The sequence below is a fragment of the Hyperolius riggenbachi genome, chromosome 2 (assembly GCF_040937935.1).
Source record: "Hyperolius riggenbachi isolate aHypRig1 chromosome 2, aHypRig1.pri, whole genome shotgun sequence".
NCBI classification, from domain to species: domain Eukaryota; kingdom Metazoa; phylum Chordata; class Amphibia; order Anura; family Hyperoliidae; genus Hyperolius; species Hyperolius riggenbachi.
The window spans coordinates 505,181,406-505,204,140 of NC_090647.1; the positions used below are offsets into that span (position 1 = coordinate 505,181,406).

The following is a 22,735-nucleotide window of genomic DNA, read 5'->3' on the forward strand; positions in this document are numbered from 1 at the left end:
GAACTTTTGAAAGACAAAAGAGTCTTATGAAGTTTTATAAAGTTATCTTTTAATTTAGACTTGGATGAGTGGACAAACAAGATTGCTGCATTTAATAAGTCAATACCAGCATCATTAATTATGCCTAAAATACAATTACCCATAGCAAACAGTAAGAGTTCACATTTCATCAGTTTGGAAGAGTCATTAAAATGGAAAAAAAAAAGAAAAAGATTATCAATTGGTAGCTGTAAGATACTGCACTCAAACATTATCTTTACTTGTTTAAGTAGTTCATGAGTATTTTACTTCGAATATGGAGGGTGTAGGGAAAACTCTAAAGTGTGTTTAACATGTATACTGTATATGACAAACAATATATCCATGACTACATAAGCACACACAGCAGATCATACATAGGATCTGCTCTGCTGTCAGCATTGGGAGCTTAAATCTAATAAAAACGCCCAGTAAAATAGGTGTGTGGTAATACCAATAGCAGTATATCAGTAATTTTACCAATATTCTAATATTCCTGATTCCTGATAGTATATTATCGGTAATTATACAGATACTCTACTACCCCCCACCGTAACCCAATTCTTACATTAACTCTCGTAAATCTACTGGTTATGAGCGAAGATGCAAATATTCTTTTTGCATTCATTTTTGCAGAAATAATGTTCAATTTGATTTTCAAGCAAAAAGGCCAGCAAAAATAAGTTTTGTTATATTTCAAATTTTTCATGAATTTTTGAGGTAAAATATTGATTTTCCACATTTTGCGGTAAAATTTTTCATGGCGAAAATACTTTATTTATGTGTTTTTGTGCTTTTTGTAAATTAACATGGTAAAATATTGATTTTTCACATGTTTGCTGAAAAGGGAAAAATGCAAAAATACAAGCTATTTTTGCAAAAATGTTCTCGAAATTGATAATCACATTTTTTGATATGAAAATGATTTTGGCAAAAACTTGCAACCAACACTGCAATCTACATCTAACACTATCCTCCCTCACCTATGCCTAACACTAACCTCCTTCCTGTCTATGCCTATCTATATCACTAAATCACCTACATAAACCCATTCCCGAGCTTAACCATTAAACATTTTAGAAGACTAAATCAATCTGGCAACAGATCAGCCTGTAACTAATAACGTGATATTTGATAATAACCACAGGATTGTCTAAAAGCCGCAACAGACCAGCCACTAACTAATTCTGTTATAGCCGCTAAATAGCTGCAATGTTAAGTTGCAGAGCCAGTATATTATACCAGGTGCCCCGATTAGCCGTAGCCAATAATTAACCGCAATATTAAATTGTAGCTCTGATATATAATATCGAGCACCCTTAGTAGAGACAAAATATAACCTGAACAGAACAGCCGGTAACTAATACCTGAATAGCAACTAAGTAGCCAAACCATTAAATTGTAGAGCTGGTAACTAATACCTGGCATTCAGAATAACCACAACATACATATCGCTAGTAACTAATACCAGCTGCCCAAATTACTAAGCGGGAGCCAAATAGCTACTAATTACATTGCTCACAATCACACGCCCAAATCCCTTTAACCATCAGGAATGGGGCATGAGTGTGAACCTAGCCTAATAAGCACATAAACTATCAATTTGCACTCCTGTATCAAATTCATATTATAAGATTGAAAATTAACCCTCACTACAAGCATGAGACCAAAGTCGCTAAATTCTGATTTATAAAAAAACAACTAAGTTTGGGGGTTTACAGGTTTACAGAACTGTTATTTTTACCAAATAAGGAAATTTGAAAATATTGAAATGTGATTGCTTCTCAAAATATTGTATAAACTAAAGCACCACTTACAGAGGCTTTCCTTTCGATTCACAGGTCAAAATCAGCTGCTGTCCTTCCTGTGGGAGTGGATTGGAGGGCAGGATCTTGACAGTAGGTGTATCTGGAGAAGGAAAAAATATATTTATATATATATGACCAAACAACAGGGAAATTTCAGTAGAAAAATCACATTTTCAAAAACTTCAATTACTTCTAATATTTAGATCTTGTAGACAATATGTTCAGTGTTTTCTCCGCCATTTTAGGTTTATCATGATGCAAAATACAAATGTAGATCAGTTTAACAGAACAAGTAAATAGAATTTACCTCTGTAGGAAGTCTGTATGTGGTGATGCCATAGATAGTGACGTAGAATGCTGGCAGTGGGAGACAGCACCAGCAATGCCACTGACCACAACACTTTTTATTCCTACTGGATTTTGCTTCTTGTGTAGGCCAAAGAGGCTTAAAGAGTACATTAAGTCATCCTAAAACAATTGCATAAACATGCCCTCGGTTGCTAATGATATTTGAGAGAACATCATGAAAAATGAACTTCAACACTAATTATCCAAATATAGACTATCTAGTTGAGATTGACCTCCTGAAGTTAGGTTGGGGTGAGAGCTCCTTTGCCAATTAACCTATGGATCTTTTATTTAAATCCTGGCCAGGGCACTATCTGCATTTTATGTTCTCCCCATGTCTGGCTCTATGGCTTTTACCTCATTCAATAAAGTTGGGATTTATTGTGGCTACAGTCAATGGGCCTGATTCACAAAGCTTTTCTGTTAAATTATCTCACCTTATTTATTAACTCACAATTTATCTCTCCTTAAAGCGGAATATAACCTTGCATTTCAACTTTGCTCTAAAACATTATTTACAGCATATTGGCTGCGCTGCGGCCAATGTGAGAAATGCAACAATTCCTGTAAGGTTAATGTTATGTTGTAGCCGCAGCGCAGCGGGCAAATGTATCACATCTTACTTTATTCAATGAAATTAAGCCGCCCGGCTTTTTCTCTGCCTCTCTCCTCCCCCCGCCTCTCTCTCCTTCTCTTATGGCCAGCCGGAGGGGACACGCGTGTCCCCGAGAGTCGTTCCTTGCGGCAGGAGAGCAGAGCGGGGAGGCTGCAGACATTGCTTCTGCCAGCACCCGCTCTGCAAGAACGGCAGGATTCCCCTGCCGCGACGAACGACTCTGGAGGGGACACGCGTGTCCCCGCCGGCTGCCCATAGGAGAGCGAGAGAGGCGGGGGGAGGAGGAGAGAGAGGCGGGGGGGGGGGGGGGGGAGGAGAGAGAGGCAGAGAAAAAGCCGGGCGGCTTAATTTCATTGAATAAAGTAAGATGTGATACATTTGCCCGCTGCGCTGCGGCCACAACATAACATTAACCTTACAGGAATTGTTGCATTTCTCACATTGGCCGCAGCGCAGCGGCCAGTTCGCACATTGGCCGGCCAGAACCCGAAGTGGCCGGCCACTTCTAGTTCTGGCCAAACTTCGGGTTCTGGCCGTAACATATATATTTAGAAATGTTACACACTCTTTGGCTGTCCTCCAACTCCTTCTCAGTGAGAGAGATGAGTCACAATAAACACTTAGATACATTTGTGTAAACAAAAAGTATCTAACTCAAGTTCAGATGTGTCTGCAAAAATCTCCAGGGACTTTAAAGCCCTGTGTAACCCTTCCAATGCTGGTCTAGTAAAAAAAAAAAATGCTGGTTGCATATAATATACTGTAAATAATGTTTTAGAGCAAAGTTGAAATGCAGGGTTATATTCCGCTTTAACCACTTCGCATTCAGTCGTTTTCACTTTATGCATCCGAGCAATGTTCACCTCCCATTCATTAGCCTATAACTTTATCACTACTTATCACAATGAACTGATCTATATCTTTGGGGGGTACATTTTGCTAAGAGCCACTTTACTGTTAATGCATTTTAACAGGAAGAATAAGAAAAAAACGGAAAAAAAATCATTATTTCTCAGTTTTCGGCCATTATAGTTTACATGCCTCCATATATATATATTATATTTTATATAATACATGCCTCCATAATTAAAACTGATGTATTGTATTTACCCATTTGTCACGGTTATTTCACCATTTAAATTATGTCCCTATCACAATGTATGGCGACAATATTTTATTTGGAAATAAAAGTGCATTTTTTCCGTTTTGCATCCATCACTATTTACAAGCTTATAATTTTAAAAAAATATAAATATTTCATCTTTACATTGATATTTAAAAAGTTTAGACCCTTAGGTAAATATTTACGGGTTTTTTTTTATTGTAATGTTTTTTGTTTTTTTTTATTAAACATTTTATGTGGGTATTTTTGGGAGGGTGGGATGTAAATTGTAATTTTTAAATGTAAATATATGTGTATTGTATTATTTTTTTACATTTAGGTGTAGTTTTACTTTTTGGCCACAAGATGGCAGCCATGAGTTTGTTTACGTGACGTCACTTTAAGCGTAACATGTACGCTTAGAGAGACGCATGGGGAAGCTAGAGCCAGAAAAAGCAAAGCTTCTGAGAGAAGCTGTCACTTTTTCTGCAGGGGAGAGGAATCAGTGATCGGGCACCATAGCCCAATTCACTGATTGCTTGGCTAACGAACCGTGGGCCACGAGCGCGCGTGCACGCGTGCGATCGGGCACGGGAGCGCACATGGCCTCCTGGACGTAAGTTTTAGGCTACGTTTCCATTTGTCCGGCGGCATGCATCTTGCGAGACGCAATGCCGGCACAACTGCTGCCTCTCGCAGCCGAATCCCTCTAGCCGCGCTATGCACGGCTATGGGATTCGGACAGCTACGGACGAAATGATGCTGCAGGGCCTCAGATCTTTCCTCGGCCACGAATTCGGATGGCTCTCATAGACTTCTGTAGGCTGCTGTAATCCATCCGAATTTGTGGGCGGGGAATCGGCCGGGATTCGCAGCAGTGGAAACCCGGCCTTACGTCCAGGAAGGTTAATTGGTTAAATGACTTAACCACTTGATGACCCACCCTTTACCCCCCCTTAAGGACCAGCGTGGTTATTAGTGATCTGTGCTGGGTGGGCTCTACAGCCCCCAGCACAGATCAGGGTGCAGGCAGAGAGATCAGATTTCTCCCCTTTTTTCCCCCCTATGGGGATGATGTGCAGGGGGGTCTGATCTCTTCTGCCTGCGTGTGGCTGGCGGGGGGGGGCACCTCAAAGCCCCCCTCCGCGGCGAAATTCCCCCCTCCCTCTCCTACCTGTCCCCTCCCCGGTGATCCGGGCTGCACAGGATGCTATCCGTCCTGTGCAGCCAGTGACAGGACGTCCCCTGTCACATGGCGGCGATCCCCGGCCGCTGATTGGCCGGGGATCGCCGATCTGCCTTACGGCGCTGCTGCGCAGCAGCGCCGTACAATGTAAACAAAGTGGATTATTTCCGCTTGTGTTTACATTTAGCCTGCGAGCCGCGATCGGCGGCCCGCAGGCTATTCACGGAGCCCCCCGCCGTGATTTGACAGGAAGCAGCCGCTCGCGCGAGCGGCTGCTTCCTGATTAATCAGCCTGCAGCTGGCGACGCAGTACTGCGTCGCTGGTCCTGCAGCTGCCACTTTGCCGACGCACGGTATAAGCGTGCGGTCGGCAAGTGGTTAACTCATTTCATGGTTTAGCTCTCCTTATCTAACGTAAATCATGGTTTAGATCTTCTTATTTGACATAACTCATGGTTTAGCTCTCCTAATCTATTTATCTCATGAATTATCTCTCCTTATTTGTTTATCTCATGCATTAGCCCTCCTTACAGTTAAAGAGAACCAGAGACGAAGCACCCTCATGTATTTTATTGCATTTATCAGTGGGGACATGCCAGTAAACACCTACCCTGTTTTTAGTTTCATTGTTATCTGCTTAATTAGTCTATTAGCAACTGTGATAAGAATCCACCGACTATTCAGTCGAGGTTTGACCTGGAATCATTATAGCTGAGTCACTCTTCTGTGGAGTCTTTTCAAGCCCAAGCCTTCCCCCTCCTGGCTTAGATTTCCTGCTTTGCATACCGAGAGCTGTGATGACATGGGAGGGGCTGCTCCTGCTGAGAGAGAAGCTCTGTGGCTGCAATATGATCCCTGTGTGCTCTGTGTGCACTCTGTCTGCATACTGTAGATACTGATGATGACTGCAGTTTCATTCCTATGAGAGACACTTCCTACAGGCAGATATCATACTAAAATGAAAGCACATAGATTAAAGGCTGAATTTAGCCTAGATAGCAGCATAGTCTCATATAGCCTAGACAGCACATCCAGAACAACTCATAACCCGGAAGGAGAAGGGATATGAGCCGGTGGCCATATTTGATTTTTCCCGGAGCAATAATGGATAAAAAACACTAAAAAAGGCCCACCAGAGCGGCGAAATTATCAGGTAGAACATTTATTCTTTACAAGCTATCAACTGATATGTTTATTTTGTGTGAAATGTTCATCTCTGGTTCCCTTTAAGGGGAAAAATAAGTAACCTTTGTGAATCAACCCCAATGTGCGGATCTTTCTTCCTTCTTCTGTTCTTCTAGGTCATGTCCCCTGGTTCCAGTACTGTCTTAGTGATCGACGTGGCATGGATTTCACTTTGCTTTCTCCCCATGTCTGTGTGGGTTTTCTCCGAGCACTCAGGTTTCCTCCCAAATCCCCAAAACATACCAGTTGGTCAGTGGTGGGTGGTCTTTCACTGCCTGTATTGTCTGATTGTGGGGATGAGGGAGTACTGCTTTATGGAGGATGGATAGGGAGTACCTGGTCTCCCTGGAGTGAGCCTGTCATCTAGAGATGGGACATGACCGGGTTCACCAGCAGTCAGGTCCAGTATCTGTCACACTGGACTATGGTGCCTCTATCCCTCTGAGTGATCAGTCTTAAATGCAGGGTGTAAGAGAGGCACCCATTATGACCACCTGCCCCCCCCCCTCCCAAAAAAAGAAATGTACCCTTGGTGACTGGTGGCACATGTAATCCTCCCAAGAGCACCTTATACACTGAAAGGGGTACTGTGTGCTCATTATATGAACCCATATCAGATATTTAGCATTCCATACATGGTTCCTTGAGTGAAAAACCTTTGTTGTTATTCAATGTTTTATGATATCTAGTTACAGTATATTGTGTGGAATTCTTACAGTTATTTTGGAAGATATATCTTTGTGGTGATGAGTATCACTTCTTCAGTCTTAAAGAAGAGGAGGTTGCCTCACAAGATGTGTTGATCTATAATCAATCAGAAATACCCGGCAATTTTTGCATAAAAAGAGTGCTCACCAGAACTAATGCAAGCTTATTTTCATTTACATAAACCAGCCTTTCCCACGCATTTTTTATCCTCTCAGCAGGGCCGGATTTAGGCCAAGGCAACCCATGCCATGGCCTAGGGCACCACAGGAGCTAGGGCACCAAAGCAGCAGACTAAACTGGTGCAGCATTTGCAAGCTTGCAAATGCTGCAGTGCAGGGAGATCAGGCCTTGTGTCTGACCGTGGTACTCTGCTGATAGCTGCCTCTGCAGCAGCCACCTTGCTCTCTGTGCACATTTGCATTGTGGCCGGGGTTATGGACTTGGGCAGCATTGGAGATGGAAAGGAAGAGGAAGCTTTTGCACTGGAGAAGAGGGGAGAAATGAGTGACACTGATGGCTGCTGCAGTGTGAAGGATGAGCTGGCTACCTATACTAAAAGGGGGTGGAAAAAGGAGGGATTAAGGGAGTTATCGGTCTACCTATACTGGAGGGAAAGGCGGAGGGGTCATTAGGCTACCTATACTAGAGAAAAGGGGAAGGAGGGGTTGTCTGGCTACCTATACTGAAGGGGGGCGGCTGGTGACAATGGCCTTGTGCTGTAAAATGTAGAAATCCAGCCCTGCCTCTCAGTGGGAGCTGAGTGAATAAACATTTATGTCACACTGACATGGCTGTTGTTTACACTTCAGACTTAAAATGTAAACACTTACATTAAAAATATTATGAGAAGATCTATTTACCATTACTACTACATACACAATCAGGGCCGGCACATCTAAAGAGGCAAAGGGGGCAATACCCCCAGGGCCCCAGAGACTATGGGGGCCCCCAAGGTGCCCCCCTCCAGCTATGGTTACCCATGAAAGTGTGGATGCTGCATATACACTCTGTATAGGAAAAGGAGGAGGTGAATAATAGGAACCCAAAAAATGCTTTTGAGAGGACATATGATGGACACCGAATAATATTGTGTGATCGGGAAAGGGGTAGGGAGGGGATTGGATCAGCCCTGGCAGATGGCTCAGGGGCCCTGGGGTTGATTTGGTTGGAAGGGGGCATCAGGGGGGGGGGGGGCAAGTAACCTTTGCCCCAGGGATCCATTATGGCTAGAACTAGACCTGTATACAATTCATTATTGCATGCATTTATTTTCCATACAGGTTTGCCGTTAGCAAGGTTCCAACCTGTCAATACTGTATCAAAATCTAAAATGAAAAAATCTTAGCAGGAAAGTGAAAATTAGCTTTAAACTCAGTATCAACCCCTGAAAGTTTGGGATACTTCTTATCGCACTCAAAAATAGTGTTATTTTCATAGCTCTTCTATTTGATCCATGAAAAGGTAGTGCATTTTCTGTCAAGTTTACACCTGCGCTAAAGAATAATTTCCCTTCATTATTGAGAGTCAGATGGTAATATGCAGAGCTATTTTGTCAGCACTTCCTGACAAAATCTTGCAAATGATAAAGAAATATGCGTAAATGAAAGAGCAATAATTCAACTAAAGTTAACAGACCTGGCCTTTAAATGACGGCATCCTCTGTGTTCAGCCACCTGTGGATTTAATTGTCTGGAACTGAGCATCATGCATCAGCCACCGCTACATTTCCCTAATTAGACATTGAAGAATATGCGTGTCGCACAAACTCACAGTGTACTCAGCAAAACTAGACCGATATGGAAAAAACTTGCTTTCTTTAAATATTTAGGAATAAACGACTAGAACACTGAGGTCTGCCAAGCTAAACTGTCCTACATCCACATGATGAGCTACACTTATTGCTGATGTTGATGTTACACATTTGCTTTTTCTCTATAGTATTATACATGTATAATGTAAAACACACACACACACACACACTGTGTACACACACACGCACACGCACACACGCACACACACACACACACTGTGTACACACACACACACACACACACACACTGTGTACACACACACACACACTGTGTACACACACACACACACACTGTGTACACACACACACACACACTGTGTACACACACACTGTGTACACACACACGCACACACACACACACACACACACACACACACACACACACACACACACACACACACACACACACACACACACACACACACACACACACACACACACACTGTGTACACACACACACACACACGCACACACGCACACACGCACACACACACACACACACACACACACACACACACACACACACACACACACACACACACACACGCACAATTCAACTTTTCCAAAGCTCAGGTTCAGAAAAACATACTTACCTAAGGAGAGGGGAGATTCTGGATCCCAATAAGGCTTTCATTGCTTTCCTCTGGTCCCTATTGCCAATTTATTATTAGAATTTAGTATTCATAAAGTACCGACATCTTCCGCAGCACTGTACAGAGTATTTTGTTTGTCACTTAACTGCCCCTTAGGCTCACATTCAAATTCCTACCACAGTAATATGTAAATGAACAATATAGTCAATTAACCTATCTGTATGTTTTTGGGATGTGGAGGGAACCGGAGTGCCCGGAGGAAACCCACGCAGACACAGGGAGAACATACAAAATCCTTGCAGATAGTGTCCTGGCTGTGATTTGAATCAGGGACCTGGGGCTACAAGGCAAGTGTGCTAACCCCCGTGCTGTCACATGCAGACCCTCTAGCTTATTGGGGTTTCACTCCTCTTCTCGCACGAGCACGGCAACACCTGTGCAGTAGCACAGAGCCACTCACGCTTCCCTCACTTTCCTCTGGTCCCTATTGCAGCTTATGGACTCTTGGCTGTACCTGCCCGAATATGTCTGTGCCCTGGCCCCTTGCTTGAAGAGGAGTGTAAGGCCCTGATCAGATTACCAAAAAAAACCTTATTGTTAATTTTTGGGGGTACCAGAGGCCAGTGAAGGAAGCATCATTAGGATCCACTATTGCATTGTGGGAAATAACAGCTTTTTCCAACTGCCAAGTACCGGTAAGTAGTATTTCCCTCTGTGCATACAACTCTCAGTAACAAACATTTTGTACAGATCACCTGGCAGAACTAAAGATGTCCCCACCAGTGATACATCTCAGAATGTAAATCAGAGAGAATAATGATTTTACATTGGGCAAACACTAACTAAATCATTTATGAATGAATATTCTAAAAAAAAGATAAGCCATTATTTTATTATGTTTTTTTTTTTCACTACAGTTTCTCTTTAAATGAGTATTCTGCCCTATTCTTTTAAGAAGGAATGCAGCCTGCTATGATTCAACTGATTTGTGTATTGAGGTTTTCACAGACGAACCGTGAACAGAGAAATACTCCACCACATTTTTTACTGCTTACTTTGTAAATATATATTTATTTTCTTCCTCTAAAATAGTTTGAATATACCCCGCTGAGCTTATTTTTTCTTCCATTCCCTAACAAGGGTAAATGGTTCCAGGTGGTAAACTGTGAAGTGGAGCCCCCTGCATCACTTAATCAAGCTCGCCGGAACTCCGTGTGTTTTAAGTGAAACAGCAAGAGTTTCTTCTTAAAACAAATGACTTTTTTTAGTATGAATTCAAATGTTTGCAATATATAGACAGAGAAAGGAGTTAAAATAATATTGGCAAAACTGCAACACATAAACATGACAGCACACAAAAATGAAGACCATGGGCCTGATTCACAAAGCTTTTCTGTTAAATTGTCTCACCTTATTTATTAACTTACAATTTATCTCTCCTTAAATGACTTAATTTATGATTTCCTCTCCTTATCTAACTTAAATCATGGCTTATCTATCCTTGTTTGACATAACTCATGGTTTAGCTCTCCTTATTTGACGTAACTCATGGTTTAGCTCTTCTTATTTGACATAACTCATGGTTTAGCTCTCCTTATTTGGCGTAACTCATGGTTTAGCTTTCCTTATTTGACATAACTCATGGTTTAGCTCCCGTTATTTGACATAACTCATGGTTTAGCTCCCCTTATTTGACATAACCCATGGTTTAGCTCCCCTTATTTGACATAACTCATGGTTTAGCACTACTTACTTGACATAACTTGTGGTTTAGGTCTCCTTATCTATTTATCTCATGAAGTATCTCTCCTTATTTGGTAATCTCATGCATTCGCACTCCTTACAGTTAAAGTGAAAAATAAGTAACCTTTGTGAATCAACGCCATTATGGCTTATATACAGTGTCATAAGTATTGGCTGGGAGGGCTGATAGAACAACGGAAAACACTAGCATAACTACAAACCAAGTAGCTTTCCAGCAGTACTTTGATGGGGTCCCAACCATTTTTTCACACTCCTACTGTATCCACTTGATGACAGCCACAGACTGGGGGTCCATTTGCCAGAGGTCAAGAGGAGCTCATGCTTGCTACACAGCCAAAACAGTTAAGGCTCCTGTTTTTTACTGTCCCGAGCACCTGCAAAATGTGTTGTCAATTTTATGTGCTTAAATACAAAAAACTTTTTTCAATAAAATGGTCAAAATCTGCATGTGTGTTGTTTGGCCGTCGGTGAGTTGGGAGCAGGGCAAGCCAAATGACAGCTCTCCCTGCTGCCGCCAAACCCTGCAGCAGTGTTAAATACTATCCCCCCTCCGAGTTGCTCTCACCTCTTAGTTGTAGCAACTCAGAAGGAGATGTAATTTGGGGGCTGGCAATCGCCAGGTCCCCAAACTACTCTTGTGCAGGGCGCTCATCATAGCACTAGTCTTACCTGATTCACCAAATTCTTCAAGAGAGGTAAGATTACCTCTCTGTTTATAAGCTCAACAACTTATTACCCTATATTTTATGCATTGAGCACCTCCATCCCTTTTTTAAGTGTTATATAACAAGTGTGGCCATCATGATCTCCCCACCCATGATAACTTTGGCTACAACAACACCTGCTCTGGAGGCTGGACCCTGTATTGGGGGGAAAGAGGGTAGATAGTAGGGTAGGTCCTCTAAAGTTCTAGGTTTCTCTGTAGTTGTAGAAGCTGTTCTGCCATGGTAACACCCTTGATGGAGAATCTAAGTGATACAGGAAAGCTAATTTAAATAAGCTAGTGGTTACCTCATTTGAAAACCGCCTATAGTGAGGATGTCACAATCTGTTCCTGCTGGTGACATTTGTGAACTTTCGCATGGACTTCCTCTGTTCACCAGTAGATGTCCCCTCTCTCAGCAAGAACATTTTTGCAATCCTCCTGAAGTTCCTCTGCCCACCAGCAGAGGTCTCTGTACTCAAGAACTGTGTTTCTGCTGCATTTGAAGATGTCACATGACCATCCTGCAGAGTATATAAGTCCAGCTTCAACAGCACACCTTGGCTAGTTCATTGATGTGGATAGCCCTAGAGCCTGTGTTCTGGTCACTACTTTGTTACTTGGTCCTTGATTTGTGTGATTTGATTCTCGAATCCTGTTACCTGTACCTATTTGTATGTTTTCCTGATTACTGTTTGCTTGACTTCCCTGTGTATGATATTGTCTTTGTCTTACTTTTCTTCTGTTTACCGATTGTATTGCTTGACGTCCTGGTATCTGATCTCGGCTTGTTGACTAACCTACTGCCTGCTGCATTGTCCTGCGCTTGAATGTATATTATCCTGTGTATATATATATATATATATATATATATTAGTTAGTTAGCTTAGTTAGACAATTCACTGTGTGCACACTGTATATTTATATTCATTGGGTTGTTGTATGTCTGATCATAAGACATTCGCCTGCTTTTGTATTACCAGTTGTTTGCAATCATATTGCTACTGGTACAGATCACTTGCATACGCTTGTATTTATGTTTATGCACCAACTGCATTTTCACCTGTATATATCCTGCACTTTGTAAATAAACCTTTACTTCAGTTCACCTTTATCCGTGGTTTGGTGTTCAGTATTTCCACAACAGTGACATTCAATGCAAATCTGCATGCACTGCACGTTACAGAGGAGGATTGCTAAAAAGGTTTGTGGATGTGAAACAGCAGTTTTACATCCACATGCTAATGTCGCTATGTACACACACCTGTATGGAGAACATTTTGTAATGAATCCAGAACCATCTAGTACTAGATGGATAAATAAACTTTCCTACTGCAAGTGCTGCTTGTGTTTACTACTCTACAACTGTGAAGTTTTACTAAGCATGTGTCATCTTGTTAGACCTGTGTACATAGTCTTTTGCCCTAGAGCACTCTGGGAGATCATGTGATGCATCTACTCACTTCACAGAATGATACACTCTCCCAGCAGTAACTATACCAACATCTCTGGTAAATGTAAAAATCTAAAAAAGTGTATGAAAATCTTTATGTTGGACTAATTTAGCTCTAGAGTGTGCATTAGAATGGGGATGAATTGGGTTGCAGAACACCTTGTTTCCCTGGTTAAAATAAGTGAAATATATGTACATATATTTTCAACTTAATGGATGTCTGAAATATGGTGCGCAAATCCTCTGAGGATTCCTAGAGGAAGCTTTCTTATAAATTCCCTGTGGCAAATCACAGTGCTGCCAGATCTTGATTAATAAGTGTATAGCAGAGCTGTAGATGAGTGGTGAGCATTGAAGACCACCCATTACACACTACAGTACTGCTGAGAGTAGAAACTTTCAAGTTGCTTTGAGTTGCAGTTGGAAGAAAAGGTAGATAACAACTAGTCTTTGGACTTTTGTTTTTAGTCTTTGGAGTGTTTTCAAGGGGCCTCTAGTTGCTCAATAGTGTACTGGTTAACCTCCTTAGCGGTAATCCTGACTCAGGCTCTGGATGGAAATCTGCAGCTCAGAGCAGTAATCCCGTGCCTGAGTGAGCTATATGCCTTTGATGTAGGAGACCAGGGTATGAATCTTGGCTCTACATGTTCAGTAAGACTGAACTTGGGCGAGACTTCCTAGCACTGCTACTGCCTATAGAGTGCACCCTAGTGGCAGCCACTAAGGTGCACTCTATAGGCAGTAGCAGTGCTAGGGAGTCTCGCCCAAGTTCAGTCTTACTGAACATGAAGATTGGTACTGGGATTTAAGCAAGTCTAAAATTACTATGACTAATATCATACCACAAGTACTATATCTGACCTATGGACAAATTACTGTTTTTACCTGGAGCACAACTTTGCAAATAGGCATCGGCAGAAATCTTAATATAAACCTCAAGCTACATTCTAGATTTTCATCGCCCCAAATTTTAATTTGCAATTTCGATCTGCTGAGTAAGTCGTTCACACTATGAGCATTTGCAAGGTTTTTTTTTTTTTTGACGCGCTGGTGATTTTAGAAATCGCCCCAAAAGCACTTGTGCAATGATTCCCTATGAGAGTGTTCACATGTAAGCGTTTCAATTTGATTGAAATCAGAAACACGCTACATGTACCATTTCTGAGTGCTTTGGCTCAATGGAAAGTATAGGGAAAATGCAAAGCGCTTTGTATAGCGCTTTTATGAATAAATACATTGTATATATTCATCTCCGGGTGAAAGAGTTCCCTTGCTGACCTACGTCATGAAGTGAAAAAATAAATTGCTCTGAAAAAGTGCTTAGAAAAGTGCAGGGAAAAGCGGTTAAAAAACTCTCAATAAATTGCTCAGCGCTGGCGACTTACAATGTGAACATAGCCTTACAGTGTACCCATCTCCTGACAAGGCTGGATTTATACTTTTTCTGCCCCTAGGCCAAGTATGTCAGGGCTCCCCACCCATGTGCAGCAATGCCCCTCTCATTCCACATGTAGCCCCTTTTCCATGTGTAACATTCTTAGAGCTGCAGACCCTTTCTTTCATGTACAGCTACCATGGGCATCAGCTTCCTTTTTCATTTGCAGCCTTCTCTGTCATAGGTAACAACCCTTATTTCACATCCAGGTGCCCTCTTGGTGGTCTTTCCAAAAAAAACGCCCTGCCTCCTGACCTCTGTTATCATCCTCACTGCAAATAAACTATTTTCTGACCCTCCCCCCCCTCCCCAATCTACATGGCACAGCAGAACATGCAGTTTGGCAGAGGCCAGCAGCTTACTGGTATATAAACAATCATTTTGGGTAATAAAACTCTAATGCCTGTATGTAGCTTAGACCACTGATTCTAAGTCCATTTATCTGACAAGAACAACTGTCTGAAGCATTTATAGCAGTTTTTGAGTAATGGGGTTATTTATGCTTGCAGTGCATTTTTGAGTGATGTAGTGATTAATGACATACTTCTCAAATGTTTTAGATAAAAAAAGTGGAACACCTGTAAGACATATCCCTACCACACATCTTTCTTTGCCCCCCGTCACACCTCTAATCCTACTGTTACACCACAAAAAATGGATAGACAAAAGATTATTTATACATTTTTATAATTCAAACCACACACATCCTTTCTACCATTATTTGTTTTTCTCCGTTATAAAGTAAACCTGTGAGAAGAAAAATGTTGAAAGATACTTATCTCTGGATGCTCCATATGTTTCCCAGATTTTCCTTGACCCCACCACCACTGCTATCACTGGGCCACTCTTCTTCTTCCTATTTGCACTCCCGTCAGTGTACAAGCAGCCATTCTGTGCATAAGGGATAATGATCGGTGCAAGCTCGGTAGTGCAAAGCTGCCAATGCATGGAGAAAAAAGCCTTGAATAAGCAGCTTTGTGCTACTGGGCAGGCATGGACTTGTATGCCACATGTGCAGCGTGGCCTTGCTCGTACATAGAAGAGAGCGCAAACACGGGAACATATTCCACAAGCTCATGTCCAATTTGTTTAGGGCAGGGATGTCAAACCGGTCCTATGAGGGCTGAGGTCCTCACACTTTGACACAGCTCAAATGAATTGATGGGTCTGAATCAGGAAAGGTGTGGTCCATCAGGTAGAACACATTCCTCAGTTTCTCAGTCCATCCTAAACACTGGCATGGATTTGGCCCTCCAGGCCTGGAGTTCGACGCCTGTGGTTTAGAGGGACCCAACATTGAAACATAAAGTTTGGCGAGGATCAAGGAAGTATCTGGACTATCCAAATGCTTCTATCTACTTAGGTAAATATCTAGCATTTACTCTGTTTTCCACTTTAGGTATGCTTTAACTTCTGAAATTAAGAAAACCCTCAATTTAAAGTTTGGGGATAATATTTAGAGTGAATTAAAATCATTATGCAGCAGAAAAATACATATATGTACATAGATCTGCACATTAGTCCTGAAATAGGAACAAATGAAGAAGAAAGAGGAACACTCTGCATGTAAACTGATTTTGGAAGCTACATCCTACATTTTGTTGCATCTGTTTTGAATGGTTGTGTAACCTGCCTATATTAAAGAGGAACTCCAGTGAAAATAATGTAGTAAAAAAAAAGTGCTTAATTTTTTACCATAATTATGTATAAATGATTTAGTCAGTGTTTGCTCATTGTAAAATCTTTCCTCTCCCCGATTTACATTCTGACATTTATTACATGGTGACATTTTTACTGCGGGAAGGTTATGTAGCTGCTCCTCGCTGCTTTGGCTGTTAGAGACAGCTGTAAACAGCTAATTCCTGTCGGTGAACATTGTTACATTGTGGCAGTTTGCCCAGAGTACTGCGGTACTCAGAGCTTCTTGTGGGAGGAGTTTCAGCACAAAATCAGTCATACAGCGCCCCCTGATGGTCTGTTTGGGAAAATCATTAATATTTCTCATGTGAAAGGGGGTATCAGCTGCTGATTGGGATAAAGTTCAATTCTAGGTTGGAGTTTCTCTTTAAGGCTCAGCACATTCATGCAGTTGGTCAATAAAATCCAACCTGTCTTGAGAAGTGCTGCCACCTCCTCCTGCTGTATAGAAATGTAAGTTTACTTAAGGCTAGCTGCATCCATGTGCTCTTTCAGTTTGCATTCCATTTTAATCTGAGTTTAGGGTTTAGTGCATAGTTTGCATTTGTTTTGATAAAAAGGTGTGCATCTTCTAGGGGGCTCTGGTGCCTCTAGGGTGCTCTGCACACCTCTGTTGGTAGTCATTTTAGATGCAGCCTGATTAGGAGCACTGCGAATTTCTCCCTGCGCCCAAAAAATAAAGAAGGGCAGATTGATTTCAGTCCCAAATAGAAAGTCAGGAGATATGAGTAATGGTAAGGGGCCATTTCCACTAGCGTGATGTGATGCGATGATCGCATTGCATCAGAGCCGAACTAAAACTGATACAAATCAATGGAGCAGTTCCCATTGCTTACAAATTTTGCAGGGTGATGTGATGTGATCTGGCAAAGGAATCATGCTGCAGTTCCTTGCAGCATGGATCCCATTCCTATTAGCACTAACAGAAAGGACTTATCTAGACTTCCGGAAGTACCCGTGGTACGAAATGCTAATGCAATGATCACAACGCATCATTTTGGGCCCTAAAGAATTATCGAATTGCTGCCAGCCTGCCACATTTCAAGGTAGCCAGACATGTAATGTAACATGCAGTCTAAAGATTGGCAGGCCAACAAGCACCTACCAGCTGCAGAGAAGCCAGTAAGTGCCAGTAAAGTAAACACTTTATTTGTCAGTTTGGCACTTTATTTTGCCACTGGGTGTGTTGCCATGGCTTTGAAACTCTCCACCAATTATCAAGTGAAATAATGTAACTCAGTACATTGAGTGTTTTTTTTTTTCTTTGGTCAAGAAAGACCTTTTGTTCTTTGAACTTAAGATCTTTTGTGCAGCCAATTGTCAGTCAAAACATTTGATAACAGTCATTTCAGTCAAGTAAAGTATCATATCTATGGGTACCTTTATGACTGAAAACTAAAGTAAAGGCTTTGTTAGTGACAATTATAAGCAGGGAGGGAGAATGGGTAGCGGCATGAGGTCAAGCGGTACAATAGACATCATTAAAAGGTCCATTCAGAGAGAAAGAAACAAAAGCTCAAAGAAACTATTCCTTTTTAATAACTGGACAAAGAGTTATTAAATGAAGGTAAAACTTTACAGTTAGAGCACTTGCAGAGTGCAGACTTCAGATTTAGAAGATCGCAAATGCCACTTTATAACTTATTCTCTTTAAAGCAAACCTAAAGCAAAGAAAAGAGTCTCATTATTTTTATTTTCAGTTATATAGCTTTTCTTTATATGTATATAACATTGCATCATACTGTCACAGTTACAGTTTTAAATCCAAACTCTGTCTTTTAACTACTTTCGCCTCCTGGACATAGAAGCTACGTCCAGGAGGCCATGTGCGCTCCCGCGGCTGATCGCGCATGTGCACACTTGCTCCCGGCCCGTGGTTCGTTAGCCAGGGAATCAGTGAATCGGGCCATGGTGCCCGATCACTGATTCCTCTCCCCGCAGAAAAAGTGACAGCTTCTCTCGGAAGCCTAGCTTTTTCTGCCTCCTACGTCCCCCCTACATCCCTCTAAGCGTACATTATGCTTAGAGTGACGTCATGTAAACAAACCTAAGGTTGCCATCTTGTGGTCAAAAAGTAAAACTACATCTACATTAAATAAAAAAAAAATAAACATATATTTACATTACAAAAATTACTATTTACATCCTACCCTCCCAAAAATACCCAAATAAAATGTTTAATAATAAAAAAAAACATTACAAAAAAACCCCAACATAAATATTTACCTAAGGGTCTAAACTTTTAAATATCTATGTAAAGATGAAATATTTCTATGTTTTTTTATTTATTATAAGCTTGTAAATAGTGATGGATGCAAAATGGAAAAAATGCACTTTTATTTCCAAATAAAATATTGTCGCCATACATTGTGATAGGGACATAATTTAAATGGCTTAATAACCAGGACAAATGGGCAAATACAATACGTGGGCGTTGATTATGGAGGCATGTAATATTTTAAAACTATAATGGCCTGAAAACTGAGAAATAATGAATTTTTCAATTTTTTTTCTTATTCTTACTGTTAAAATGCATTTACAGTAAGGTAGCTCTTAGCAAAATGTACCACCCAAAGAAAGCCTAATTGGTGGCGGAAAAATCAAGATATAGATCAGTTCATTGTGAAAAGTATTGATAAAGTTATAGGCTAATGAATGGGAGGTGAACATTGCTCGGATGCATAAAGTGAAAACGACTGAGGGCTGAAGTGGTTAAGCTAACAACAAAGCAGAAATAATGACCCTTTAAAGCAGAGATGCCCAAACTTTTTTGGCTTGTGATTTACTTTAAGAATTAGCAAGTCAAAATGATCCACCTATGTACAATTTTAGGAGCACAATGGTGTATACAGAAAGGGAAAATGTAATGCAGTTGGGATCTATCTTGAAGTCCTTTGCGATCTACCGGTAGAGCGTGATCTACTCAATGGGCAGCCCTGCTTTAAAGGGACCCTGAGCAGAATCATAAAATGGGAGAATGAACATACCTGGGGCTTCTTCCAACCCCTCATAATCGGTGAAGTCCCTCTGCATCCTCCGGGATCCTTCCGTTCTGTCCCCAGTGACTTGGTTAGAGCGGCAACTTTGGCCGAATTCGTGGCCACTGCGCATGCGTGGCCCCTCTGCACAACCGTGTCGCTCACGCACCCAACTGCGCAAGCACAGTTCTTGAAAGAATGAACTGCGTGTGCTTACAGTGAAGGGAGCATGAGTGAGGCAGGCACACGGAGGGGCCATGCATGCACAGTGGCCCACGACTTTGCCTGAAGTCGCCACTCTAACAGAGTCACTGGGGGCAGAATGGAGGTAGCCTATTACGAGGGGCTGGAGGAAGCCCCAGGTAAATTAATTTTCCCGTTTATGGTCCTGCACAGTGTTCTTTTAAACTTTCCTGCAGTAAAACCTTAACTTATGCTGTCTCAATGGCTGTTTAAGTGCTTCAGAAAACAGGCCTGTATTCGACCAAGTGGGTTGAATAGCTCTTAGAAAGTTAACTAAAGTTTCTTAACTCTTCCTGTACTGGAAAACAATATGAGACTTTTTTTATTTGTTACTGATGTTCTATTTCTTAGCTGTGCTACACATACACATCAATATATCATAAGTTCATTTTCGCTACAGGTTTGCACTCTGTAAAAATATGAAATGTTGATGCCGTATGAATTATTAAGAAAGGTGGGGAAAAAAAGCACACTATATAATTTCTTTAGCGACTGACTGACAAGTTATCAAAATCAGTTTTAATTGAATATTGAATAACGTAATTGTTTTTTCAAGAATGAGTACGCTTTAACAAAATAACTCAGTTCAAGTGGATTTTGTTTGGGGCTGTAGCCTCACATTATTTATATTCCGTGATTAAAAATCATTTCCTGTAAATGAAGGATCTCCAACGTTAAATTGTATTCCGTTGCCTCATCTACAAGCTGGATGCATCTCACTACACAAGACTGAATGAGTAAATACCGCTCCTCACTCAAGAAGGACCATGCATCACTTTGTAATTGGGCAATATTTTTAGAACTTGAGGGAAAAAAGTAACTACAAAATACATTTGTTCAGGCACATATAACAACCATAAAAGTGCGAGGGGAATAAAAAACATGACAATTTACATTAACATTAATGAGAAATGTTTTGAAAAACTGTTGAATATCAAAATGCACTAGCAATATACTCATTGGCAGTCACTTCTCAACCAGTATGAGAGTTTATATGTTTCGAACAGTTAATATGAACAATTTCACATCAAAGATCATATAGCGTCCCCTGCATATATTGATATTGTTTAGCACAAGAAAGGCGGGGGGGAGGGGGTGGTGTCCCTGAAAGGTCTCCCTCAGCCATGCAGTATGCAGTATAATAATATGGTAGAACATCAAACTGGTTACACCTAATGCAATTTCCTGTCCAACTGACCGACCAACAACGGGATCGATCAGGAGCAGTTTGGATACAGATAATAATGTGGACAGCCAACACTGGTAATGAAGGGGAAAGTGAAGCATTCACACAGCAGGGAACAGGGCTGTGCTCATACCAGACTCTGTTAAGTTCCCCAGAGCTGCTCCATGCTCAGTACACACACTGCTGCTCCATGCTCTGTACACACGCTGCTGCTCCATGCTCTGTACACATGCTGCTGCTCCATGCTCTGTACACACGCTGCTGCTCCATGCTCTGTACACACGCTGCTGCTCCATGCTCTGTACACACACTGCTGCTCCATGCTCTGTACACACGCTGCTGCTCCATGCTCTGTACACACGCTGCTGCTCCATGCTCTGTACACACACTGCTGCTCCATGCTCTGTACACACGCTGCTGCTCCATGCTCTGTACACACACTGCTGCTCCATGCTCTGTACACACGCTGCTGCTCCATGCTCTGTACACCCGCTGCTGCTCCATGCTCTGTACACACGCTGCTGCTCCATGCTCTGTACACACACTGCTGCTCCATGCTCTGTACACACGCTGCTGCTCCATGCTCTGTACACACGCTGCTGCTCCATGCTCTGTACACACACTGCTGCTCCATGCTCTGTACACACGCTGCTGCTCCATGCTCTGTACACATGCTGCTGCTCCATGCTCTGTACACACGCTGCTGCTCCATGCTCTGCACACACACTGCTGCTCTATGCTCTGTACACACGCTGCTGTTGCTACATTCAAAGTCAACTGCACCCGGGAAAGAAAGGGGGCAGTGCTGTGAGCTGCAGGATGTCTGCAGATATTCTGGTGTCTCAACTTGTGCCTGTCCCCAGACACTGCACCGGCCCTGGTCTGAGGGGGGATTCTGGGCAGCTGTAATCCCCTCTGCGTTTGCCTAGGCAAGCACATTCAACAACCAATGAGTGGGAGTGGGGGATACTTAAGATTTGCCATTTAGGGAGAAGGGCCTTTCAGGAGAGCTGCATTTGTCACTTGCGGTCTCCGAAGTTTTCAGCAAAAGGTGGTGCCAGGTGGGTGTTAAATAATCTGCTGCATACTTACAACCCCTCTTACCCAAGTATGCTACTGATTCCAGGCCCCTCCCTTTCCCATCCATTTAAAAACACAAACAATAGTGCACATAACAGAAGGGGGCCCCGGATCTGCCACTGCCCAGACATCCAAACCCATGTGCAACACCTAGAGAGGGAACGCTGGTGAGCCCCCATACTCCCACCACCAGGACATGGGCGTAGCAATCACCCCTGCGACCTCTGCCATCACAGGGGGGCCCAGAAGTTTTGCGGGCCCTCCTCCTCCCTCTTCTCAATCACAAGCATCTGTATTTCTTTCCTTCTTCCAGATGCTGCTTCACAACATAACACTCTCTGCTGCCATTCTCTGGCTCACAATCATGTAACCTAATCATGGGGTTTGGAAACCAAGGGGGCCCCATGCTATCATTTTTTGCAGGGGGGGGAGCTATTAAGTGTATTTATGCCCCTGCACAAGGGGATTCACCCATACTGCTTCTATCTACTGTAAATGCTGAGTGCAAAACACAAGAGAAGCAAATACTCACTCCCAGCCAGTATTTTATATGGTCCACAAACAGCCCATAAGCCTATCAAGTGCAATAATATACAGCTGTGTCTGCAGCACCAAATCTAGCAGCAGTTGCATTGGTTCAGCAAAAAAACAGGTGAGAGGTTCGGTTGCACATAATCATGGTAGACTATGTGACCAGGAGGAGGCACCATCAAATTGTGCCATCAAATGTCAGTGTCCACATTTTTTGGGCCTTTTATACATGAAAATTAGAAATTCATTTTTAGGGGTATAATAGGAGAGAACATCATACCAAGACTGAA

General features: G+C 42.1%; 1 protein-coding gene across 2 annotated transcripts in view; it reads right to left on the reverse strand.

Annotated features, from left to right (window-relative positions):
• CADM2 (cell adhesion molecule 2) overlaps positions 1–22,735 on the reverse strand; it is a 311,372-nt gene that overhangs the window by 234,608 nt on the left and 54,029 nt on the right. For both annotated transcript variants that reach the window (XM_068270493.1, XM_068270492.1), the window contains exon 4: positions 1,836–1,926. In XM_068270493.1, the coding sequence (XP_068126594.1) occupies positions 1,836–1,926 (91 nt within the window). The remainder of the gene's footprint in view (positions 1–1,835; positions 1,927–22,735) is intronic.